Consider the following 27,289-nt stretch of genomic DNA (forward strand, 5'->3'; position numbering starts at 1 on the left):
ACCTGGTTTTTACAACAGAGCAGCTATCCACAATATTCTGGCACATCCATGCTCTCTTCTACGCATGGATCTTTGCTCTCTAGAGTTGCAGTTGGAGGTGTACACTGTGTATTGATGAGCACAGGCTGATGTTCCATCCTCTTCATACAGCTGTACAGCTTCATAGTGATGTCACAACACTACACGCCAAGCGATTGGACCACTACCTACAGGAAACAGCTTGTACTTTACACTATCTGCTCCTCTCATTATCTGCACGCAAGCTTAGTCACAAGCTGTTACAACGAGCGAAAGCTTTTTCTCCACACATAGAATGTGCGATACAAACTTAAAATGATTTGTTAAGCAATCAGTGATGACAAAAATCTGTCTTTATGTTGCCATCTTGAGGCTTCGGCGAACTGTCTGGTTCCACAGCAACATGGTGTCATTAGGGAAAAGGGGGACGAAGCATGTGGTTGGCAAATGTCTCAGACCATGATTTCAGCAATGGCTGCCAAAGTTTGCACCACAGACAGTCTGTCCTACAATTCAAGACAGCAATGCTGCACAGCCAAGAAAAAACAAGAAAAAAAAAACACCACTAACACATCAATGAGTGCATTTACATGCACACCATTTCGCTGATAACTACAAAACTTCAGCTCATTTAAACAATCTGACAATGCAAGAAAACTGCATTTACATGAGGTTTGAAATCATCGGGTCATATGACGTCTTTCGAAGTCAAAATTTAAACAGTATGAAAACAACACTTGCACAAATTGGATTAGTAAGAAAGAATGCCGGCAAAGGAGTTTACATGCAATGCGAAAGCGTTTTTATGACCAAACTCTGATAAAGAAAAACATTTATGGTGTTTTACATGACTTTATACACCGATCAGCCACAACCATGCCGGCAAAACAGCACCAACCCGCATCTCAGAATAGCATTCTGAGATGATATTCTTCTCACCACAATTGTACAGAGTGGTTATCTGAGTTACCGTAGGCTTTGTCGGTTCGAATCAGTCTGGCCATTCTCTGTTGACCTCTCTCATCAACAAGGCGTTTCCGTCCACAGAACTGCCGCTCATTGGATGTTTTTTTGTTTTTGGCACCATTCTGAGTAAATTCTAGAGACTGTTGTGTGTGAAAATCCCAGGAGATCAGCAGTTACAGAAATACTCAAACCAGCCCATCTGGCACCAACAATCATCCATGCGATTATCTAATCAGCCAATCATGTGGCAGCAGTGCAGTGCATAAAATCATGCAGATACGGGTCAGGAGCTTCAGTTAATGTTCACATCAACCAGAATGGGGAAAAAATATGATCTCAGTGATTTGGACCGTGGCATGATTGTTGGTGCCAGATGGGCTGGTTTGAGTATTTCTGTAACTGCTGATCTCCTGAGATTTTCACGCACAACAGTCTCTAGAATTTACTCTGAATGATGCAAAAAACAAAAAACATCCATTGAGCGGCAGTTCTGTGGACAGAAATGCTTTGTTGATGAGAGAGGTCAACAGAGAATGGCCAGACTGGTCGGAACAAAATTATAGTGCTGAACCCAATGATTATTTTATTTTTTTTTCGATTAATCTAACAACTAAAGATTTTTTATAATTATTACTTGATTAATATAACAATTAACCCAAAATAAATATACAAAACTTGTCTCATTAATATTTCAATATTTTATTAAATCATCCTCTCTTAAACACAAACAAATGTACAAGAAACATTGTGTGCACTGCAGGGCATTATTCTGCAACAAAAAACAGTGTAACTATGAATGCAAACTTTAATACAGTGAAAAAGACTATTAGCATAACATAAATATATATAAATAAATAAATAAAAATGTCCAACATTCTTTTGACTGACCATGTACTAAAATAAAATATTTGATGCCATGAGTGTACCTTCATTTACTATTACTATTATTTTGAATGGCCATGGAAAATGAAGCAATGTGATAATTTTACCTGGTCGCAGAAAGTAGTCCGTTAATTTACCTGATGAACTTTCACCTTTTGCTGACCCTTTATGCTTCGCAAAGCTAATGCGTGCTTCTAAATCACTTGCACCTTTATTAGCAGCTGACACATAAGTGCCAGCATTACATGTCATACATTCTGCTTCCCACGGATCTCGACCTGGACGAAAGCATGGGAATTTTTTGTGCAAATCTTCTGTAAATTTGCACTTTTGTTTGGGCATTGTTTCCAGTCAGCTGTCATTTGCTGCTACTGTCAAGCAACTGTTTGATGCCAAACACAACAGCGCTTTGCGCGTTCACGGAGAGATTGACAGGCAGGAATTTGGCCAATAGTTGCTGCAAGCCTCTTATAATTGACCAATTGGTGTGCGAGAAGGCGGGACTTACAAAGAGGGGTTAAAGCAATGCAAATATATGCACACACACAATGAAGTATTAGACCAGATGCACATCATAATGCAACTAAAGCCGAATCCTGGACATTTACACATTTTCATACTTAAACCGGGCGCTGCCATTTTAATTACTCCATTGCGACGCGCCGACGCATGTTATGCAAATCGACGTATTTCTGTAATCGATGACGTCGATGAATCGTCCCAGCCCTACAAAACTATGTTGAAACATATAATGTTTAAGTTGTGAGGCTATACTTTTGAAACAGTGTAGGCTATATTTTAACTAGGGCTGTCAATCGATTAAAGTTGTTTAATCAAATTAATTACATGATGTGCTGATTAATTAAATCAAGTTAATCACAATTGCATATATCAATATTTACTGAGAAAAGGCCCTAAATAAAGATAATTTAGTATATAATTACAATAATTATAAAATATAATAAATATTATAATTCTTGCTCATTCTTGCCTGTACAGCTGGAGTTGTCTTGACTGCCCCCTACAGCCACAAATTCACAAAAACATCAGGGTGGTGTATCAAGCTTTAATTGCTATGATGGTTGGAACATTCCTTACTGTGGAACTTATGCACTGGTCGGAGGGCATGATTAATTGAATCGACAGCCATACTTTAAACGTTTATGGGCTGGCCCCATTCACTTTCATTGTACAGAATTTCTGTAACCGCAATTGTGCTCAACATGTGCTGAACCCAGGACTATTCCTTTCTAGCCTCTACCCCTTAATTTAAAAACCAGACAAATAAGTAATGATAAAATGTGTATAAATATTAGCACTGCAACGCAGCATGATGGCTTGACCCACGGCTGATCTGCAGAGAATAACCGAAGCCCCTGATGATGTGCTATCGGTTCATGCAAGAGCAGTCACCTGCTTGCTTCCCATCCAAGATCAAGATTACATTTTTGCAGCATCATCGTCTATTCATTATGCATAAGGCCCCATGTTTACCCCATCAAACTGCTCTGATGAATAACCACATTCTTCTGGACCTGTAAACTCCCTGCTGACCAGAGGGAGGGAGCGGTAATCATGAGAGAAATATGACACAGCCATGTGGGTTGTGCGTCATACAATACTGCAGCAAACCCAATGGCATCTTCAAATAAAGTCAGGATCTTAGAGTGGTTGTTAAACCAAAGCGGTTTCTGTTGAGTAGTTTTCAAATGAAACCATAAGAAACATATAGGGAGTTGTGTGCAAGTTAGAGAAACATCTCATTTCCTGTTATATTCTTTAGGGGAGGCAAACAAGAGTGTTTGTCTCTATACAATCTGATCAGGAAAAACAGCAATGACTTTGTTTAAAGGAATAGCTCACCTAGAAATGGTCATTCTCTCTTCATTTGCTCACCCTTATGTCATCTCAAACTCATATAACTTTCTTTCTTCCACGAAACACAAAGATAATTTAATGGAGATATGAAGTCTGTTTGTCCATACAAAGTAAATGGTGAGCTCCAAAAAGAACATAATGGCAGCTAGGGCTGCACGATTATAGCAAAAATCATAATTGTCGATTATTGCCCTTGATATTGTAATCGCGATTATTAATGTCGATTAAAATATTAAATTACCGTGACGTCACAAAGCAAGCAACCGTGTGGTTCTTCAGAGTAGCAGATTTCAATGGTGGATATGAGCTGTGCTCCAGTTTCTTTTAAGCATCTTTTAAGCATTACATTGTATTGTATTTTATATTGTAATAATATTTGTTAAGGCAAATAAAAAAAAATTTAAATTGATATCTATGGTATAGAATAAATTAAATTATTGCTAAATTACTGCTTAAATTATTAGTCCACGTACAGTAAATTATATGGCATATTCAATATTCAAACTTATTAACAGCCGATTTAAATTGACCAAGTTACTTTCTGCGTTCAGTAAGCCCTTTGGTGGCAAGACGGGACCATTCATCCTGTTAGATCTTCAATGGTGATCTTGTTCATGTAAGATCATCGTTAGATAATTTTTGGCCTCAGTGGTTGCACTTTGGAAATTAAAAATTTCATTTGCGATCGGAGTTATGCGATTCGTGAAAATGTTAAATCTACCAATACCAGCTGCGTGGCAAATGGGTCTTATTAGAGCAGACGTGATAACAATGACGGTGATTCATGAAATATGCTATTCATGCCATATTCTTTATGTTGGCTACACCTCGAAAACACACTTAGAACAGTTAAGATAAATAACTTTATTGCTATTTTGTACAAATCAAATTCACATTGGCCTACTTATTAACATGACAAAACAAAACTGTTATTACATTTTTTATAAATTGTACACAGAAAGAGCAACGCGACAAACTCTCCCATTACAATGACTGCTGTCACTCACTGCAGGTTTACGCTGATTGAGACCTGCATTTCGACGCAAGCTCGGTGACGCTCCGCACAATGTTCTGCACTCTCGCGAATGTTCTCGTTAAAAACAAAGCTGTCTAATCAACATAATAAATCAATTATTTACACCGCGTCTATGCCTTGATTAGAAAGGGATCGTTTTAGTTTTGTCGTGTTGCTCATTTGCAGTGGATTTACCATCTACGTTCAAAGTGAGCGGTGCAATATGCAATAATCAAAAATAATTCCAAAGTGCTTTTTCGCTCTTGTTCTACAGCTTCTTTTCGAGTGTCAGATGATGTTTCTTCAGTATTAATTTTCGTGTGCCACGCGAACAAAGCTAGAACATAAAGCAAGCATCTGGGCATTCAGATGGTTTAAAACTTGCGCATTAGGATCAGTTGTCATTACAGACAGGATGGAGGATTAATCTAATCTAAGCGGCTCTGATGGGCCATTGCCGTTTCATTGCTCAACGGACATGTTAGTTATTGGTTAGAATACTCAACCGCTGCAAAAACACATTGTCAATACAAACCATTGATGCAACAGGAACAGACTTAATTTAAACGCTGTAATCGTCAGTTTTCACAATTACATAATCGTGGCAGCCGTAATCGCGATTAGTTTTTCGATGTATTGTGCAGCCCTAATGGCAGCATAATGGTAATCCATAAAACTTGTGTTTTAATTCAAATATTCTGAAGGGATCCAATCGGTATTGGGTGAGAACCGACCAAACGGCAACTCCTCTTTCACTAGAAATCTTGACATCAGCAGTCTCCTTGGTGATCATGATTTCAAGCTCGATTACACTTCCTAGCACCATCTAGCGCTCTGCTCATGTCAAGCACCAGGAAGTGTAATCAAGCTTGAAACCATGATTGTGCCAAGAGACTGCAATGGCAAATTTGTACAGTGAAAAACATTTTTGGTCTGTTCTCACCCAAAACCGAGTGGATCGCAAGTCTCAAGTCTTATGGATTACCTTTATGCTGCCATTATGTTCTTTTTGGAACTCACCATTTACTTTGGACAAACAGACTTCATATCTCCATTAAATTATCTTTGTGCTCCACAGAAGAAAGTCATACAAGTTTGAGACGACAGAAGTGAGTAAATGTTGAGAGAATTACCATTTCTGGGTGAACTATTCCTTTAATCGTCCAGGGGATAAAGTTGTAAGCCTAGAGAGAAACAAGATTAGTTCTTTGTGGTGACTGGGTTTGTGTTACTATGAAACACAAAGATGATTGTGGGGTGGTAATAAATCTCCTATTGTTCTTTTCAAAGTGCTGCAGGTTTATTATTTTATGCAACTTCAATATGTCATCTTGCCAAAGCCAGTCTCCTGTTTGTGCACTAAAAGCACTTTTGTTCCAATGACACCCATTCTCTTTTCAACCCTATGAAAGTACTCATCTGAGGGGGAAACCTTTTGTGGCATACCAAAGGGGCATGTTTGTCATTAATAAAGACCTATAATTAAAATTTGCTTCATGAATGAGCTGCACAATGATTTGTGTTGTTTATTCCGTGTTTAGAAACACACATGTAGCACTTTTGTATTTGAAAGTGTTCAATGGACTAGAATAATGTTGTAATGAAAGCACTAGTGTGTGTGTGTGTGTGTGTGTTGTGCACTTGCCTGTGGATGAGTGTGTTGGCGCTGCAGTGTGTGAGAGTTGATCTAGGGGTGTGGAGGCTTTCATTACCACAACATCAACTCATCCGCCATTTTCACAAAGCTCCTGAGAGGACATACAGCGCTCGAAGACTCGCTGAAATTTGACGGGGAACGGCCGAGATAACAAGAAACCGACTTTCCCCGCATACTTAAGTATTCACTTGTCAAATGCGATGTTTTTATCATGAGGGAAAGCGCTTTTGTGGTTTCTGCGCAGCAAGCAATTCCGACTGACGACGACTAGCCAAACCTCGCGCTACCTTAAAATAAATAAGGTTATCTGAGAGGAACAAGTGCATTTGAACGGCTTTATTTCGCCCTTGATCAACTGAATAACTCACTAGCGAGGTCCTGAAGTCGAAATAATCGCGTCGGCTTGAGCTATTCAACAACATCATGCCGAACAGCTTGTCGTCGAAGCTAACTGCTTAGCCTGCTATGCTAATGCGCAACTCGAGCGTTTAAATTCCCCTCAGATTTACTTGCACGTTACATTTACAGCGATACATATCAACCACGAGCCTCTCTACGCCTAATAACTCGTCGAGTGAGGGTTTATTCTCGGTAAATAACGGAACTGCGCAGCTCGCGCGTGAAGCAGTTCGGTTCTGGTTCAGATTGAGGAGCAGCTCTTACTACAGCATGAACCGAGCCAGAACCCTTCCCCCACACCTGCAGCACTCATGATCAACACACAACCACACAAAACATACGCTTTAGTGATCAGACAGACACTAAATAAGCGCTTTAACGTAATAGATGCTACATCAACATGTTATTATGCCTAGCAGCCCTTCCAAAAACACACCGTCCGAAAACAGTAGATTAAAATCACTTATCATATTGTAGTGGGTCACTGAAGACTATTTTGGCCAGTCAAGAGGTTTTAAAGTGTATATTTGTAGGATAGATTTGGGATAAGAGTGGATGTGGATAGCTAGAGTTGAGGTGCGTAAACAAAAGCCCTGTTGTTAGTATTGGTCAGACGCTCTGTCAGGGCACAACGGGTCATTTTAAACATTTAACACGTCTCTTTACTTAACATGCAACAACGAAGACACGTGTAAATAGTCGTAAAGATGCTTATATCTTCCTTAACACTAGATAAAAAGCTGGGAGTCAATATGTCGTGGGATGTGACCACCACTTCCCCAAAAATAAAGCATTACAAGCCCTGCAGGATTTGTTGAACACTCATTCAGCCACATTCCCAGACTGTAAAGAGATTGTTCCAGTCTTGATCTGTTTCTTTCTTAGTTGGCTAACTTACTAGCATTCGCTCTTGGAGCTAGCAGCTTTACAACGCCAGAGAAACGACAACGAGTTTCCGTTAGCCCCAACACTGTGCTGTGTGCTGTCTTTCTGATTGTTAGCATGGTAAAACGGCGTTATAACTTCAGATCAGTGCTTTTGTTTAGTATTAAATGGTGGGAGTGAGCCAGTTAGCCACATTAGCTGCTAAATTAAGTCATAACATACACACAGCTCGGATTTCCCCTCTTTGCTAACAGCTAGATTGGCTTTATTCTACAAAAGGAGGACTGACAGATGCAGTAACAACATTGTAATTACATCTGATTTTCAAATGAACAAACATCAGCCCATAAGAGCCACAGTTTGAGCATCCACATAAGGATGGGACCAGCAAGTCGGTTAGCCAACCACATGAACAGCTGGCATTAAACAAGCCCGTGTGATCAACAAACGGATAGCTGTAGGATATCAGCAGGTACTTACCGTTGCTGTCCACTGTTATAACTGTGAATGAAGACACGGGGAACTCGGGTGAGACCCCGCTGCCTGATCTACCACACAACCAAAACAATACTCCGCTCTCCACTGCGGATGTGTAGCAACGCTTTTCAAATCGCTGTACAGTTTTGCACTTGAATTGCTCCTCGCGTGCCCTGTGCTCCTCTAGTTCAAACGCATGATTTTGGTCTGTTTAGACCCGATAACTTTGTCCCTGTCTGTACCGACAGTTAGAAACTGGATCCCTTCACTCCTGTCTCTTTTCCCTGTGAAAAAATGGCGGCCCTGGCAGAAGTGCCGTGACTCCGCCTCCCCCCCAGTCACCCCCGCTCGAGTCTCTGTCACTGCGCGCTCCGCCTCTCCATTCCGCGGGGTTTCCATGAGCAAAACCTCAGGGGCGCGCGGGGAGGAGAGAGAGTTCATCCTCGACGGTCGGGAGCGTGTTCACATTCTTCTCGTCAGTGTATGAGAAACTCAAGACTGAAAGGGCTTTACAAAGTGAGCTAGTTTATTACATTTTGCGAAGAAAATGTGAGTGATGCTTGCCTGTGTAAAACGTACCGCCATGATGCTAGAGTGGCTGCTAGGTGTTAATTTACTGGCTTAAGTCAAAACCCCCAATTCTATGATATTCTGTTGTCTTGAAATGTATAACTCTCCTCAGTAAGCCACATAATTTGATGCAGGACGAGTTACATGGTGACGTTTCACATAAGGCTATTTCATTGTATTATCAATCTGAAGAATTAGCAATAGTAAAAGTTCTGTTTTTTTTAAATTTTTTTTTGTTTTTTTTTTACAGTGCAGGCAACATTAATCATTTACATCACCATGTAAGTTTAGCGTTCAGAAGGCGTTGGGATTCAGCGGCGTGACATCAGAGATTATTTAGCCCAAGACAGAGCACTTGAATTAAAATGAATAGGAGAAATTGGTACACCCAATCCACCTTATTTTTCAGCAAAACTAGGCCGCTGCCATTATCAACCTCAAGTGTGGACTACTTCCGGTATAAGCCACTTCCAACTATTTTAGTTATACAAAAATACTACATTATGCTGCTTTATATTACAGGCTGGTTTTATTATAATATGTCGACATATTATTATCATTAATTATGATTTTCATAAACTCATTGGTTTTGAGCGCATATAGTTTTACCATTTATCGCATTTTGCCATCGTTTAATCACACTGTTGCACAGGCAATGAATGAGAGATCAGGCGCTGACAGGACAGTCCTCCGCGCCGTCTTGACATGCCTCCACAAACTTTACACAATCACCAGAGCGGAGAAGGATGCTGGGAAAATGCTGCTTCAACTTTCTTTGCACCAAAACTGCATCTCATTTCATCTTGGCAAAATAATAAACGCATTTTACTCTCAGTTCTTGTTAGAGAGCGTTCTCCCTTTCTTAGAGGTGCATAGTAAACAGATACGCAGATCTCGCATTCAGCATGGCTTATGAAACATCGCCTTTGGAAATAAATAAAGGCATCATCGGAGGTAATGCAGGCACATAAAGTAAAGAAAATATTTTATTACCATCTCTTCAATACAACAACACACAGGAACAAGTGAATGATTTACTTACTCTTTTACTATAAATGCTGACGTTAGAAAATTATCCGACATTGGCACATAATTCTGCTGTACATTCTGTGGTTGTGTGATAGTTTATAAGCCCAGATCACTAATTCTGGTATTATAACCTTCTAGTTATTTACACTGCAGTCAATGCCAGCGGAACTTTCTCACATTCGCCGGAAATGCAGCCACTGCTTACTTCCGCGTTGCAAAAAAAGGTGGATATGGCGAATGTATAAAAGGAAGTTCCACCTAAAGCTCAAAGTATACTTTGGTCATTTGCGAACACTTTCGATGTTTGCATACAGGACACGTGATGCAAATTTCTTCATCAGCAGAGTGCTTGGGCACTGAAGGCATGCAGGCCAATTTTTTTTTAAACCGTGTGTTCTCTGAACATGTGTATGAGCCTGGAATAATTTGCACTAATTAGTGGGTCCACAAGGTGGCAACCCTCACAGTCGAGCTGTTGCTGTCATGAAGAAGCGCTAGAAGAAGATGTAACCACTGCTAAACAATAGGAGACGAAGGTGGAAACAACAACAGTGGATGTGCACATAATGAGTGCGTGTGTGAGGAGGTCAGGAGAGAACTGCATTTGTATAACTCGAGTCAACTGCCTGTGTATGCACGCATAGTCAAATGAAGTATACTTTGAAAGGCTAACGTTCAACTGTACGCATATGCCACTGGTCCAACTTGACCTGTTCCAAGCGGGATTTGAACTACCGATCCCCGGCCCGGGAGCCAGACGCACAAGCAAGTTGGCTAGAAAAGCCATGGCCTCTAGCCCTGGTCACTAGTGCATCTCTTAAGGCCAGGAGAGTGAAGCTTACACAATACACAGCTATCAAGTACCAGCTGGCTACCGTTACACATATGCTAAGCGTTCGCATCAAAACCTGAAGTTTACTTTGGGCTTTACAGATAAAATAGCTAATCATCTTTTAGATACGGACATTGCCTGTCAGTTTACTAGAGAATGTGCATGCGCACTAACTGGACCGGCCTGAAAAATAGCGTTTTTTTGCGTGATCTGAGCTAAAGAAGCATAATTTATAAAAACAACGTTGTCAGATTTTACAGCTGATTTGAAAAATGTTCTTTGATCGTAATCTTGACCAACTGTTTTTAAGATTTCAGTCTTTCGCCCATTCAAGTAGACAGGAACTGTATTTTATTCCGCTTGTAGAACATTGCTGCCCAGGAGCGTCCCGAACATGGCCGCCAAGTAGACTGACTTGTCTTGAAAGGGACTTTGGTGCCATGTTCGGACTGTGTTTATTTTTCTCAATCACCAAACTACTACATATTCTAGAGAAGCTTTATGAGTGTTTCTATGCAATTTCACAGTGTAGGCAGAAACAGTGGCGCTTGAAACAGTTTACGGTAGTTCTTCGCAGTACACACACATCTGCTTAACCAACCATGTTTGTACTATGAGATTAAAGCATCGCGCATTGGGATGTGCATACAGATCCACATTTATTAGAATAAACCTATATTATTAATATTAAAAGTCATTGTCATTCATACAGGCAATCACAAATAGTGCAAAGTATGCTTTATATTGCAAGATTTCACACTGCCTTTCTTTCTTTTTTTTTTTTTTTAAGAATCAGGAAAATTAGCCCAGAATCGATTCCATTGATTCTGAAAACCTGGAATTGTAATCAATTCCACAATTTCTGCCCTAGAAAAAAGGTTTTGTGGTTTATAACTGTGCCAAAACTTATTTTTGCCTAGAAATTCTTGAAGCTTAGAAATATCGGAATTATAAAAATGTATCTCTTTTTAAACCACATACTTTACACAGACAGATTAAACATTGACACTCCAATATAACGTTGTGTCCGAATACGCATACTTCCCTAAAGTATAGTGTGCCAAAACAGTATGCCAATGGAGTAGTATGTCAGAATCCTCAGTATTCATAAAACAGTAAGCGAGAAATTCCCAGATCTACTATTTCCAACAAGATTCTGAAGTGTAGATCAACTGGACACTTTACGATCCCATAATCCCTCAGGAGCTGAGGTTACGTTGCGTAAACATAAAATGCTGGATTTAAAAGAATGATGGAGAACTGTGAGTTGGACGGCTCTTTCCAAATGTAAGTGCCAAACCAAGAAAGTTGTTTGTCGTGCTAAAATGGTGCTTGTTTAACAAAACCAGCGTAAATTTTGTGGTTGTTGTTATTACGTCATATATCCGTGTCACGGGACAATGCCCATGTTTCCGGATGAAATATGTCCAGAATCAATTAATACTACTCGCATGCATACCTAAAGAACATACTGTTTATCGACTGAGAAGTGTGTCCTTCATCAAATATACAGTGACAGTACGCAATTTCGAACGCAGGGTATGTCTATGTAGGTGGTAAAGTCATGTTCTCCTTATAGGTTGCTGAAGTGGAAGTTGTCCCTACATGTTTCCTTTTTTTATGCAACCCTTTCAACACTGTAGGTAACAAAATGTCAAACACATTTATTAGATAATAAAAAAAGAGCTGTGAAGAAGGGAGAAAACAAAGCAGGAGGCAGCCTACGTGAGTCATTGCCTAGTATGGTAGAATATGAACACCTACTTGTAAGGCCCCCAAACAGTAAGCTGCAAAATCTGTTATGTAACCCTTTAAACAAACACAGTGATTTCTGCTCAAGGTAACTGGGAAAGTTGACCCTATGTGTAAACACAAACACCTGGAGTGAGTAACTAAAAGGTAAACTGTCCGTTGGCTGCAGACAAAACCATTTTTTGTGTGATTAGTGCACACTTCCCTTCACCTTTCCATTGTGGTTGTCATTATTCAGTCTCATGTTGTGACAAAATGAACATATTTACACGTATAAACTGTTAAGAATAGATTGCGGCTCTGTATTATACGTAGTAAACTAATATCATGTTGGTGTTCGATCAGACGGCTTCATCCAAGTGTCTCCCCCATACTGAACTGGAGCTACACCGCATCCTCCTGCGCATGCGCAGTATAACTAACGACTAGCAGTTGGAAGAAGACCGTTGCTAGCAACGCAGAGTGGAGAAACACGGCAAGACCAAGCTGTAAACCGCGATTTAACGCGCCGATGACTGTATTTGCACGGCTTGAGTTGAGGTTGAAAACGAAGCTCGAATGATCTAGTTAAATCGAGCTGATTTAAAGCACAGGATCGCCTACGCCAGGTCAAATCATCTTCGGGTTTAAACTTTAGGGACGCTGAGGTTGTAGATGGATATAAAGACGAGCGACATCCCACCAACTCCGGGGCTAGGGTATTATTTTCAAAGTCTTTTCCGTCGACCGATTAAAATGGCGATTTTTCTTTGCTCTTGCCCCTCCCTGGCCTTTCTGAAAAGAATGAATGACATTGCCCTTGACCAATAATACGCTCATTGTCTTAACATCTCGGCGTTGATTGGCTGTCGATGACATCATATGAATTCCATATATGGGCGGGCGCTGAGCTTAGAGGGGAGAGCGGCGCACCCGGAGATCCGACAACAGGGCGCCATTAACTCGAAATCTTCTTAACCTTTCGCGATACATGGATATTGGAAACGTTGCGTTTTAGAGGAGTATACACATTTTCCCGGTTCCTTTGCATCGCGTAAAGCGCAAGAAGACGGCGTCGATGCTTCTCGCGCACTGCTCAAAGCGCGCACTGGGCGGGGTCAGGTTCATGCCAGAAAATATCATTGACTAAAAACTTGGAGTCTCTGAGCTCTTTGAAAAGTACGTCATCAGCCGTGGGTTTTAAAATGAGTACTTGCTAACGAGTGATAAACCTTAATGTGCTTTGTCGCCCCAAACGCCGGAATATTAGAATGAATCTTACGAGGATTGTGCGATTTTCCTTATTTATTAATTATTAAACACTATCTTGAACATGTAAACTTGTTCTCCTGGGTCTGTTTTCGCGATATCAGATTGCACTCGTGCACCTGCTGTCATAATAGTGATGCGCATATACTATGAAGCGAGGACATCGCGTATGACGTCACAATAGCAGCCGCATGTATATATTTGGGTTGTAACAAAAGAATCCGACTGAGGGAGGGCATTTCCTGTTTTGGTGCTGCTAAGGAAACGTCCCGCCTGAGGTTTAATATCTGCGTTGTGCGAAGTCATATCCGCAAGCATATGACTTATGTAAGTCATATATATTCATGGTAATTATATTCCTGCGGTCGTTTTGTATGCAAGGCTATATTGGGCACGAAACGATTGTGTTTCCATAGCCGCCATGTTGTCGATCCCACGCCTATTCTGCACTAGATGATGATGATGATGATTCGTAAATGGCGTATTGGATCTTTTTCTTCTCCGCTGCCTCAATATATTGTGCAAAACAAAAAACTAAACATAAGTCACGTTACATTTAAACCATTGCATCATAACAATATCAATTATTTAAGTGATACCGAGCGTCCTCAGGGCACATAAATGTGTAGTATGTTTTCCCATTTTCAGCTCAATACGCTGTAAGCCATTGTAGGTGTCAAACTGACGTGCGGCAAGCACACGGACCCATTCATGACAAGTGCATGCACGAGCAACATGTCAAAACACTGATTGTACTGTATGTTAAAATTGTAATGGATGGGAGTACCAGATATGTATAAAGATCTTCTGTGAAATCTGAAAAGATTATCCTGTTTTAGTGTGTTCAATAAAATGCTTAAATATTTTGGCTTGCCTCGGGTGTCCTATATTCACATTCACTGACAACTGTTTAAATATTTTCCCTAAACATTTATGGATTTAAAGGAATATTCTGAGTCCATTATAAATGAAGCCCAATCCACATCATTTGTGGCCAGGGCTGTAGCTAATGGGGTGAAAGCTGGTAAAGACTCTAGGGGCCCAGTGATCCAGGGGGGCCCATAACGAATTTTAAACTGTATTTTTTATTTATTTATTTTTTATGTTAAAGGGGCCCAGAATTCCTTGCTACGGCCCTGTTTGTGGCATAATGTTGATTACCACAAAAAAAAAAAATAAATAAATAAATAAATAAATAATAATAATAATAAAAAAATAATAATAATAATAATATTTTTTTTTAGACTTGTCCCTCCTTTACTTAAAAAAAAAAAAAGCAAAAATCTGTGTTACACTGAGGCACTTACAATGGAAGTCGATGGGGCCAATATTTGGAGGGTTTAAAGACAGAATTTTAAAGCTTATAATTTAATTAAAGCACTTACATTTATTATTCTGTTAAAACTTGTCTGTTATTAGAGCTGTTGTTTAAATTGTAGATTTACTGTGTTACGTTGTCATGGCAACAAAATTGTAATATTGGATGTAACTTTACACAGAAAAGGTTAGTAAGCGATTTTATCACAATAAAACCATGTTAACACTCAGATTGTTTACATATTGTGGCTATACTTTTGAAACAATGCGTATTGTAATGTTTATGGATTGGCCCCATTCACTTCCATTGCAAAGTGCCTCACTGTGACTGAAAAGGAGGAACAAGTCGAAGTTGAAAGTTAATTTTCGTGATTCTCAACCTAATGCCACAAAATGCTGTTAAAAAGTTATTGATCTGAACTTGTATTGAACCCGGAATATATCGATTTATTTGTTTATCAATAGCCTTTCAATTTAGCGCGAATTATGCTTATTTGGCGCCCTCTAGCGATAGACACCGAGTAGGATTTCAGTTGCTTTTTTTTTTTTTTTTTTTGACTAACCAATCACAGCGCTCGTTATTGGCACGTCAGAGAAACAGCCGCCGCTGCAAAGGTGACATTTGGCTTTCTGGTCACCGCAGTTTAAATAGAAAAGTCAGAAAGCCCTGAAGAGTGGTGCAACAAATATCAGCATGTCTTCTCTCACGAGGACGGCGGGTGTCCTCCGCACCGGCCTGCAGATCTTCAGGCGTGGACCTCAGCAGATGACCGTCAGAAAGTGAGTGTTTATTTTCAGGAGGCTAGCAGGCTAAACATGCTGCTTTAAACCAGTAGAGTACGGCAGGAGTTGCATTTAAGTGCATGGAAATAAGTTTGTGAGATATGCTATGGTACTGAATGATTAACATCATTCTTGTTGTTGTATTGTTTGTGCACTGGAAACTTCTGTCACAAAGTCAAATTCCTTGTATGTGCAAGCCCATTCTGATTAACTGTCAAATGGTCAAGCTAATTACAAAATACACAGCATCTTATATAATGTCCTAATAGGCAAAATGAAAATAAGGTGCTTATCAGTCTGTTCAGAGACCAGTTTCCTAAAGAGTTACATTAATTCAATACAGCTGTCAGTTAATCCATTATAGGCAGCAAGTCAGCTGCCTACGTTTTTGGATGCAGTCGTAGTTAAAGGGATAGTTTACCCAAAACTGAAAATTCTCTCATCATTTACTCACCCTCATGCCATTCCAGATGTGCATGACTTTCTTTCTTCAGCAGAACACAAACAGATTTTTAGAATATCTCAGCTCTGTGGGTCCATACAATGCAAGTGAATGGTGATCAGACCTTTTGTAGCTCCAAGAATCACATAAAGGCCACATCAAAGTAATCCAAAAGACTCCAGAGGTTAAATCCATCTTTAGTAGTGATATAACAGGTGTGGGTGAGAAACAGTCCTTTTTACTATCTATCTACACTTTCACTTTCAGATTTTTGAAGTAAAAAAGGACTTACCTATTGTTCGGTTTCTTACCAACACCTATCAGTGCTTCTGAAGTTATGGATTTAAACACTGGATTCTTATGGATTACTTGTATGTTCCCTTTATGTGATTTTTGGAGCTTCAAAGGTCTGGTCACCATTCACTTGCATTGTATGGACCTACAGAGCTGAGATATTGTTCTAAAAATCTCTGTTTGTGTTCTGCTGAAGAAAGAAAGTCATGCACATCTGGGATGGCATGAGGGTGAGTAAATGATGAGAGTTCACCCAAAAATTAAAATGATCCCTTTAGCTGCATTAAGGCCTAATAACCATAAAAAAATTAAAAAAAAAAATCTAGATAATAAAGGAGTCAGACTGTCAGAGGGAGAGAGCAGCTTAAAGCAAAGGCATTGTGTGGGTTTGTTTACTTTTACATTTTTTGAAAGTTGGAGTTTGAATTAACGAGCATTCCGCTGGCCCGTTTGAACATTGTCAGTGTAAGTCTATGGGAGTTTAGATATTTGATCATCCGTTGTGCGAAAACTATAAGTCTGATCAGTCATAAAAGAGAGACCACACTCTTCCAGAACAGTCTGAAACTCAACACAACACTGGCACACATTGGATAAGCCAGTAAGAACACAGGTTAAGATGTTTACATGCAACAAAAAAAAATTTGGTGTCATGGGCAAAAATCTACCCCGTTTGCATTAGAAAGCATCACTAGCCAGTATTGGTGTTCTCTGTTGACTGGTATTTGGCCGGTCTGTTATGTTTCAGGGCTGGAGGAGGTCCACACATTGAGCCTCAGTACAGACAGCCACCTCAGACCACCAAGAGCCAGAAGTTTCAAGCTGAGCTGCTCAGTGGTGCCATGTGGTTCTGGATCCTCTGGCACACCTGGCATGACCCGGATGCCATACTGGTGAGTTAAAAGTACTGACTCGGGATAGATCTCAAGGAGACGAAATGCTACTGTTTTTGCTACTTTTTCTGTAATCATTTAGTAATTACTGCACATTAACTTCAACTCAAAGTATTCAAATGGCTGTTCAGAATGAAATACTAACAGTGCAGGATACACTGTATACTGTGCATATTACAAATACTGAATTAGTAGTATGCTGTTCCGAACATACCCAAGATCTATATTACATGTATTTTAATGATATATTTTTTAAACTATACGTCACTTTCAGGGTCATTTCCCATGGCCAGACACCTCTGCGTGGACAGACGAGGAGCTGGGAATCCCACCTGATGATGAAGAGTAGACTCACCCACAACACACCAATGTACATATAAATTTAATCACATGCATTTTTCTTTAGTGTGACCTTAACCTAGCGTGTTGCCAAAGCATGCATGTAATGACGGACATTTCTTTTTACTTTGCAGATGTGCACCAGATACATGATCACAAACCCACACACTTTCTGTATGAGAAACTGGTTGTTCCTGTTATGTATAAGGACTTATTATCAAGTCTAATTGTGAACAGCTGCATTATAAAATAATGCAAATATTCAACCTTGTAATTGAAGAAATTAACATGTCAATGACTCTTGAACTTTTGTCAATAGAACATTGTTTTTGTTTGTCATTTAACATCTGGTAAAGGGGAGTGGGAAACAGTGTGATCTATAAAACAATTCCCTTCTTTTATATTTACATTGCATTGGAGAAAACTAGTCACATCCAAAACTTTCAAAGAGAACTCTGGGAAATGTTGACAAGGAAAAGAACACATTTGAAAACACAGAGACATTAAGCCTATACCACAGGTAAAAATGGAAAATAATTGGAGCATAATAAATACTGTACAATTAATGCATCAAAAGCTCTACTGAGATGAGCTGTTTGCTTTCAGAAATACAGAGCTGAAATAGAAAAGGGTGTCATTAACGTTAATGAGGAGGACTATATAAAGGAACATTTTGCCATATGCCAAAAACACATGCAGATGACAAACTCAAACTGTATCAAAGCCTGAGTTTCAGTAGTTATCAAACTCAAGTCCTGCAGTTTCAAAATAGTGCAATTCCTTTTTTATCCAACACACCTCTTCCAAAACAGTCCAGAATAGCTGATTGAAATCTGTTGGTGCTATTCCATACACAAAGTCTCACCTTTGTATTCAATATAACGCAGGAAACCAATTTTTTAGTAGTTTGGGATTTAGACCAATCAGACAAAAATAAGTGGGAGTTTATGTATGTGCACAATTGGCATGTTTATGGAAATAAACAAATCATTGAGAGATTGTATGACAGTGCTGGTGATGGATTCCAAGATGTCACATCAGATGTTCCCTGAGAAAACGAATCGTAGCCTCTCCAAGAATTTCCCACACAAGCACCACTAAATGTTTTGTTCCCACAGAAACTCTTTTCTTCCTCTGTCAACAAGTCATAAAAAACCACCACACATTATAAAGCATTACGTTCAAAATGAAAGGAATGTTCCACTAACATTTCAGAGGTAAATTTGACAGGAAATAAAAAAAAATCAAAGTAGCATTAATTGTGTTAATAAAAAAAAAAAAAAAAATATGTAAAGCCGAACCCAAACAAAACCCAATTCCTCTTAAATTGATAACATTCAAAATGATACTCGTATTTACAGAAATAAATCAATGCAAAGGAAAAACAGGAACCTCAATATAACTCATATGCAATATAACTCATTCATATCTTTGAAATTAATAAATAAGTTATCCAGTCAACAAAAATATGACATTAGCAACAAACTAAACAGAACAACATAAATTATGCAGGCTGAGCACGACAGCATATTCAGTCATTGCAAACGACATCACAAACAGTATTTCACAAGTAATACTTCAGGATGCAATCCCTCTCTACGGCCACCAGGTGTCGCCAACAGGCAAGTTAATTAGTCACCATGATTGAGAGAGAGATATATATATATCTATATAGATATATATAGATATAGATATATATATATAGATATAGATAGATTTTCCCCCGCTTAAAGGAATAGTCCGGGTGAATCACTAGTTAAGGTCCATTGACGGCATCTTTGGCATGCTCTAGATTACCACAGAAATTAATTGCGATTGGTTCCTCAGTTAAGAAAAACAAAAACACTCACTAACAGAAACGCACTTCCAACGGCAGTACGTGTCCAACTTTATGATTTCCCCTAGACTTCCATTATGCATTAATTTCCGTCAACATATTTTGTTGTTTTTGTTTAGTTTTTACAAAGTCAGGAGCGATTCAAAATGATTTTCAGATGCTGGCAATTGACCTTACAGTGGCGCCATTTTTAGATTCTGACGGGAATAAAAACAAAGCTGTTAGGGATATACTTGCAGTCTTTTCAATGGGTTGTACTGTAAAGTGTTTTGGATCGTTCCGCTGATGAAACATTATAAAATTCTTTCCAAAAACAATTCAGAAAACAAAGCAAGTCGAGTTGTGGAAAATTAAATGTGATCTAGGAAGTTTATACAGTGCATGGTAAGTCTATCCCTCGCAGCCTCATTCATTCCCGCCAAAAATAAAGTCTTAATTAAGCTAAATAAAGCTTAATTTGAATTGAACCCAGTATATTCCTTTAATTAGTCTATTTAAGTCCACTAAGGAATAAAGATAAATGCTGTCAAATCAAGGGAAAACGATATAGCTATACAGAATGTACACCCTTTTATATTTAATGGCTGTCTGGTTGTGGCCATGCTTTCCAATACGTACGTAGAGAGGATTTTGCATCCTAAAAGTGCAGCCCACTAAATCATCAACTTATTGACACATCATCACTCATAGCAGTACAATTATTGCTTAAAGGGGCAGGGAGGGTTAGTGAAGGATATACAAATGTTCAGCACCATTTCAAAACACCCTGGCCTGAGACAATCAATGGGGAAGGAAACAGGTGAATATCATGACTTAAAGGATAGTTCACCCAAAAATGAAATTGGCATCATTTACTCACCCTCATGTCATTCCGAACCCCTATGACTTTCTTTTGAGAACACAAAAGGGGTAGTTCAACACGTTTGGAACAACACAAGGGTAGTTGAATAAACTATCCCTTTAAGGGCAATTAGGAATCCAAATATCTATGCAACAGTCCCAATGTCAGGATGTAGAGGACTAGGAAGACATCCTTAGCCTGCGCACTCATGCTACAGCTGTGTTTGGAGGTAGGGTAGGGGAGAAAAAGGCCTCTGCCTGTGATACCCGCTTGCAGATCAATTTCCTGGCAGTGGAAATGCAAACAAACTTCAGCAAGCATCTCTTACCATGACTAAATTCAACGTACAAGATTTCCTGTGCTTCCTTTTCACACTTTTGGCTGTTCATGTTTTGTTTTCCAAAGAATACCCAGTCTCCCTGCACTGATGGACAAAATGTTGTACATTTCATGTGATTGGTGGAAAAAGTGAGATAGAGCCATTAAACACCCTGTCACCTAAACATGCACAGTAAGAGAATGTGTGTGTGTAACTTTAATCCCAGCCTATAAAAAAAAGCAGCCGTGTTTGATTTATTACACGTAGCCTCATTCATTCCTCCGTCATGCTACAGGAAAAGGCCTTGATGGCAACTCATTTTCAGCATCTTCCTAAGCCTCTGCTTAGCCGTCGCCTGTCCTTTCTTAGGACGTTTTCCTGTAAAATAGTGACAAAACACTGTGTAAGTGAAGACTTTCAAATCAATACAAGTATTCATGCACAATCTTCAAAGTCTAACTATCACAAACATTGTTCCTTAAAAATGTGAATTCTTGGAGTGAATTTGTGAATTCCCAACTGTTCTTTTCTACGTGTATAAACATCTGGTAATGATGTAAACAGTCCCTTTCATGTATACTTGCACCTATTGTGCAAAAGTTACTGGATATACCAGCATTACATAGTCATGACAGGAGTTGAAAGATTCTTTCACAGTAGTCCTGTTAACACGCATATGGTTAAGTCTAGTGTGCAGGACTTTCTTTCCCTTTCATAATTTTTTTCATTCCGATGCAATGCCCTGCCCCATAGACTTCCTTTGTAAGTGCATTACTGTGTACATGATTTCTGTTTTTACAAACTGAGGGACGAATCAATATGATTTTAAAACTATAACATGACAGTTGCCGCCCATAGAGCTCAACTTGTTTTGAGCCTGGAATATTCCTCTAATTGCAAACATTTAATGACCCAATTTCCTTTTCATAAACATGATCAACATTTTTACGACTGGCCTCACCTTTTGTGGCCTGGTTGCTGATGGGTGTGGGGTTGGGTTCCTGTCTTTTCGAGGGGTGTAGGGGAGGAGACAGTGAGCTATCCCTGTACGAGTATTCTTCTCCAAGACTCCCATCCTCTCCCTGTGGGCTGTTGGATGCTGAGCAGGACTCACTACTGTCCCAGGTATCACTGCTGCTGTTGCTGTTACCGTTACCCTGAATGGACCACCAAGGCTGCTGTAGAACAGTGCCGCCTCCTGCCGCCTGCTGATACAGCAGCCCCGCCATTGACAACATGCCCTGAATGGCGTCATTGGTGCTCGGCGAGATAGGACGTTCTCTGTGGACAAAAAATTTCAGTAGAAGATTGATGAAAAAGTAAAATGAACCAAAATAAACGTACAATTAAACAACACCAGTAAAAACTTTGGACACACCTACCCATTTTTTATTATTACTATTTTCCGCATTATAAAATAATATGAAAATTTTAAAACTATGAAATAACTAATAAAAGTATGGGAATGTTGTGGTGACCAAAAATTTTCAATAAATCAAAACTATGTAATATTTTGTATTAGAGGTAGACTGACATACAGGTGCATCTCAATAAATTAGAATGTCGTAGAAAAGTTACTGAAATAAATGAATTCAACTCAAATTGTGAAACTCGTGTATTAAATAAATTCAATGCACACAGACTGAAGTAGTTTAAGTCTTTGGTTCTTTTAATTGTGATGATTTTGGCTCACATTTAACAAAAACCCACCAATTCACTATCTCAAAAAATTAGAATACATCATAAGACCAATAAAAAAAACATTTTTAGTGAATTGTTGGCCTTCTGGAAAGTATGTTCATTTAATGTATATGTACTCAATACTTGGTAGGGGCTCCTTTTGCTTTAATTACTGCCTCAATTCGGCGTGGCATGGAGGTGATCAGTTTGTGGCACTGCTGAGGTGGTATGGAAGCCCAGGTTTCTTTGACAGTGGCCTTCAGCTCATCTGCATTTTTTGGTCTCTTGTTTCTCATTTTCCTCTTGACAATACCCCATAGATTCTCTATGGGTTTCAGGTCTAGTGTGTTTGCTGGCCAGTCAAGCACACCAACACCATGGTCATTTAACCAATTTTTGGTGCTTTTGGCAGTGTGGGCAGGTGCCAAATCCTGCTGGAAAATGAAATCAGCATCTTTAAAAAGCTGGTCAGCAGGAGGAAGCATGAAGTGCTCCAAAATTTCTTGGTAAATGGGTGCAGTGACTTTGGTTTTCAAAAAACAAAATGGACCAACACCAGCAGATGACATTGCACCCCAAATCATCACAGACTGTGGAAACTTAACACTGGACTTCAAGCAACTTGGGCTATGAGCTTCTCTACCCTTCCTCCAGACTCTAGGACCTTGGTTTCCAAATGAAATACAAAACTTGCTCTCATCTGAAAAGAGGACTTTGGACCACTGGGCAGCAGTCCAGTTCTTCTTCTCCTTAGCCCAGGTAAGACGCCTCTGACGTTGTCTGTGGTTCAGGAGTGGCTTAACAAGAGGAATACGACAACTGTAGCCAAATTCCTTGACATGTCTGTATGTGGTGGCTCTTGATGCCTTGACCCCAGCCTCAGTCCATTCCTTGTGAAGTTCACCCAAATTCTTGAATCGATTTTGCTTGACAATCATAAGGCTGCGGTTCTCTTGGTTGGTTGTGCATCTTTTTCTTCCACACTTTTTCCTTCCACTCAACTTTCTGTTAACATGCTTGGATACAGCACTCTGTGAACAGCCAGCTTCTTTGGCAATGAATGTTTGTGGCTTACCCTCCTTGTGAAGGGTGTCAATGATTGTCTTCTGGACAACTGTCAGATCAGCAGTCTTCCCCATGATTGTGTGGTCTAGTGAACCAAACTGAGAGACCATTTTGAAGGCTCAGGAAACCTTTGCAGGTGTTTTGAGTTGATTAGCTGATTGGCATGTCACCATATTCTAATTTTTTGAGATAGTGAATTGGTGGGTTTTTGTTAAATGTGAGCCAAAATCAACACAATTAAAAGAACCAAAGACTTAAACTACTTCAGTCTGTGTGCACTGAATTTATTTAATACACGAGTTTCACAATTTGAGTTGAATTACTGAAATAAATGAACTTTTCCACAACATTCTAATTTATTGAGATGCACCTGTGTATATATATATATATATATATATATATATATTGTATTTTGGGCCTGTTTATAGTTATAAGTCCCACGTTATGCACCAAATCTTATTTTTTCTAGTTATAATTGGAATTTCGGTTGCACAACAAACTGCTTTTGGAATTTTACTCATTTTGGACCACCGTAGCCTCAGTGTCTGTGCCCATCATAGAAAGGAAAGGCTAAGAATAAAAAAAAAAAAACATTTTAAAAACTATCGGACAATTTATCGGTTACTGGCCTTTTCCACCTCCTTAGTTATTGATATAGGCAAAATAGACTATCAGTCGACCTCTATTTTGTACATCTTGTATCTTATATTATAGCTAACCTTTGTCTAGATTCTAGATTCAGCTCAGCACACTTTAGGCTTACTTTCAACCTTTTTTAAACTGTACTGAAGGAGTATGGTGTATGCTGGACACTTTAGAGCCTTTCCCACTGGCGGTACAAAAGCCTGTTTTAGGTACTTTTCCCGGGGACTAGTGCTTTTCGTCGCTTTCGCACCTAAGGACCATAGTTCCCGAAGCCTTTTTAGGGGACATTTTTAGCTGCTACTCCAGGGTAGACACTTTTGGGGCATATAGGGACTGTGGGACGTGCTGCAGCCTGTGATAGTACAAAAACCTGCACTGCGAAAGGAGAGGAGCTCCACAGCCACAGTTAGTAAACAACTAGCTGCTAGCCTGCTACTGAGAGGATTGCGTTAATTTTACAATTCCCTTAACAGAAATAACATATAACAAACAAAAGTATCCAAAGAGAATCACCCATTTCACATGTGTGTATGTGTCTTCATGGGGAGACATGATTTGAGTTTATCGCATCTGTACTGCGAGACTATAAAGCAAATAAAGTGATTTCTGGATTACTACATCAACTGTTTCCTGGGATGACGGATATAAACAATTAGATCGAGAGTGGGTAATTGAACTCTGTTATAAATTAAACCATCATTAAATCTAATTTACATGAGGGAAGTATTGTTTGCCTGTTACTGCGTGGTTAACTTGCATCAAGACGTCTTTTAAGTCAATGAGTGAGTATTTCAGTACAGTAATTTATGCTGATTCATAAAAGCCTTTATCGTAAAAGATCAAAATGTTGTCTGCTGAGTTCAGTGTGTGCTGCATGGTTAAACAGCGCTTTCGCCGCCTCGTTTCTCACTCCGGCTGCAGCATGGAGCACCGCACGCACTCATCACGAGCCCAGTTTAAACTGTAACCTGAAGACACAAGCTGCATCCGAAAACTGGTAAATGCTGACTTCGGAGACTGTATAAGGATGGATGAAAAATGGTGCTTTTTTAACTGTTCAGAGAGTTCCATTCATCCAAAAACACTGTTGTTTAAACCATTAACTGATAAGACAGCTGCCTAAGTTTTCCGATGCGGCCAACAGCCCTAAACAAACAAAAGTGTAGCTCAGATCCTGGCGTCCTCCATCGCTGCTGTTGATTTTGTTGTTGCTATTGAAATGCATGTGCAAATAACATAGGAAAAATGGTCGATACTAGATGACATCACTACGGTGGTTACACTACGGGAATGTGAATGCAACAGGGGAAAAGTCTCCTCGGGTGTCCCGTTCCTCAAAAGTTCTCATCTTGAAAATTACTAAGGGAAAGTACCAGGACTGTAGGTAAAGGGCCTTTTTTGGCTGCTTTTCCTTCACTATCCAATCCAACTCATGCATTTACAAAAAATAAATGTAAAAGTTTAGTTTAGTAAAGAAATATAAGTAGGAACAATGTATATTTTCTAGACTACAAAACTAATGTCAAGAATTTAAGCCTTTAGCTTCATGTGAAACAAATTCAAGCAAGTTTTTCCAAACTTTTGACTGGTAGTGTACATGTTTAATTTACTTTATGGGTCAAAATTACAATGTAATGCTTTAAAATTGTGCAAGTTTGACAAGTGTGTGAAATGCAGGGAAGTCATACCGTTTTAGCGGTTGTTTATGGTGGCTGTGGCCGCTCAAATGCTCCACAAAACTCCCTGAGTCTCTCTGGTTTCCTCCATCCTCTTCCTCAGAACTCTCTGACTCTGAGGAGCGCTTCTGTTGAGAGAAAAGGGTGAAGAATGAGAATGGAAGCTTGTCAGCTATTTAACCAAGAGACAAATCTATGTAGGTTTATGGAGAGCTTAAATGTTAAAGCCCGTTTGACTTCTTCAGTACCTCAGCAGAATCCTCTGCTTCTGATTCAGAGTCAGTGTCTAAAGACGCTGCATGTCGTGATGACTCTGTCCCGAGTTCTGTCTGCACAGTTACACCTAAAAAAACAAAACAAGAGATCATTCAAAAAAATGTCTTTCCATTTACAACACAATAATCATTAATCAAAGTTAACTAATTGTATTGTGTTGTTATATAGACTGCATTTACTTAGACCTACAGAAGTCCTACAGTTACAAGTGACTCACCATAATTGATTGGTTTCATGATAGTGCAGTGTAATCCAAACTCCTCCTCTGTCTTTTCTTTCTTCACTTCTTGTTGTGGGCATATGGACAATCTTTCCACCTCCACCTCATGTTGATGGCATTGGGAAATTTCCACTCCATTAAGCTGAACTGCTCCATTAGTTAGCCTCTCTCTGTAAAGGAGGAAACACTTCAGTTGTTCAGAATACATAAACATTATCATATATTATATTATATCATATGAATACAACAACTCATTCTTTATTATTACTAATTTTATTATACCACTTTTTTTTTTTTTTTTTTAAACTCTTTTTACTATACAATTACTATACCACTACTTTTGACCCATTAATAAAAAGGTTCTCGTGTGATGTGGATAGGTGGGCTTCACTACATTTGTCTATGGCTGGGAAGGACAATGTTATAAAAACGAACTGTATCCCCAAATTCAATTATTTACTGCAGTCTCCCCCTTTCCTCTTTCTTATTTTAATCAATTTGATAGTTTTTTATTTGGAATGGTAAATGACATCGGTTACATTTCAGTAAGTTACACACCAATTGACATTACTTATTTTTTATTACTATGTTTTTAATCTTAGACACTTGGCCAATTGGTCTCTTCCACCTGAGAGAGCCCCTCCATGGTACAACATTGAACAAGCGGTCCTTGCCCCAATCTCACAATTGCAAAGTCTTTCTATTAAATGGCCTAGAGAATTAAAAATCCATCCCATTATTTCACACTTGCATTTGGGATTTCTAGGTCTACATTTTTCAGGTATTTACAGTTGCGCCATTTACTTTGTACTATTTTTGGTGGTAGTACACAGCACCCTAAGGTCTTTGGACAGGGTCATGAAGCGTCAGTGTATTATTCCTCGTTGATTCAGAGTCTTGGTGATGGCGCCTTAACAGCACTTATGGGAAAGAGATTTGAAATTGGTATTAAAAGGATGGGGAGTGGGAAAGAAATTAAAATTTTTTTAAACTACATCTAGGGATGCAAGGGTACACCTTATACAAAATTTTGCATCATTTCTATTGGACTCCC

At 39.2% G+C, this 27,289-nt stretch overlaps 3 protein-coding genes across 6 annotated transcripts in view; 1 reads left to right on the plus strand and 2 right to left on the minus strand.

Moving 5' to 3' along the window:
- The window catches only part of LOC127436493 (inactive histone-lysine N-methyltransferase 2E-like), a 60,733-nt gene extending 52,057 nt beyond the window's left edge, over positions 1–8,676 (minus strand). For 2 of the 4 annotated variants that reach the window (XM_051690692.1, XM_051690691.1), the window contains exon 1: positions 8,181–8,675. The gene's annotated coding sequence lies outside the window, so the exon portion shown is untranslated. Of the gene's footprint in view, positions 1–6,404; positions 8,133–8,180 lie in introns of those variants that run through there. The other 2 variants (XM_051690689.1, XM_051690690.1) reach the window with 2 other exon arrangements.
- Positions 8,677–15,496: 6,820 nt separating this feature from the next.
- Positions 15,497–18,252, plus strand: ndufb2 (NADH:ubiquinone oxidoreductase subunit B2). Its single transcript, XM_051690696.1, has 4 exons — positions 15,497–15,705; positions 17,193–17,337; positions 17,612–17,707; positions 17,811–18,252. The coding sequence occupies exons 1-3, from the start codon at positions 15,620–15,622 to the stop codon at positions 17,684–17,686; spliced, it is 306 nt and encodes a 101-aa protein (XP_051546656.1). The 5' UTR covers positions 15,497–15,619; the 3' UTR covers positions 17,687–17,707; positions 17,811–18,252.
- A 561-nt stretch (positions 18,253–18,813) lies between these two features.
- The window catches only part of LOC127436494 (lysine-specific demethylase 7A-like), a 34,725-nt gene continuing 26,249 nt past the window's right edge, over positions 18,814–27,289 (minus strand). Inside the window, exons 14-18 of the mRNA XM_051690694.1 lie at positions 26,233–26,405; positions 25,988–26,082; positions 25,752–25,867; positions 21,635–21,954; positions 18,814–21,051 (exon numbers count right to left, since the gene is read on the minus strand). Of these exons, the coding sequence (XP_051546654.1) occupies positions 20,963–21,051; positions 21,635–21,954; positions 25,752–25,867; positions 25,988–26,082; positions 26,233–26,405 (793 nt within the window). The 3' untranslated portion in view covers positions 18,814–20,962. The remainder of the gene's footprint in view (positions 21,052–21,634; positions 21,955–25,751; positions 25,868–25,987; positions 26,083–26,232; positions 26,406–27,289) is intronic.

The sequence above is a fragment of the Myxocyprinus asiaticus genome, chromosome 47, assembly GCF_019703515.2.
Source record: "Myxocyprinus asiaticus isolate MX2 ecotype Aquarium Trade chromosome 47, UBuf_Myxa_2, whole genome shotgun sequence".
Taxonomy (NCBI): Eukaryota; Metazoa; Chordata; class Actinopteri; order Cypriniformes; family Catostomidae; genus Myxocyprinus; species Myxocyprinus asiaticus.

Coding starts and splice junctions, on each gene's coding strand:
- ndufb2 (XM_051690696.1), top strand. CDS start 15,620: ATGTCTTCTCTCACGAGGACGGCGGGTGTCCTCCGCACCGGCCTGCAG. Junction 15,706..17,192: donor CAGCAGATGACCGTCAGAAA/GTGAGTGTTTAT, acceptor GTTATGTTTCAG/GGCTGGAGGAGGTCCACACA. Junction 17,338..17,611: donor ATGACCCGGATGCCATACTG/GTGAGTTAAAAG, acceptor CGTCACTTTCAG/GGTCATTTCCCATGGCCAGA.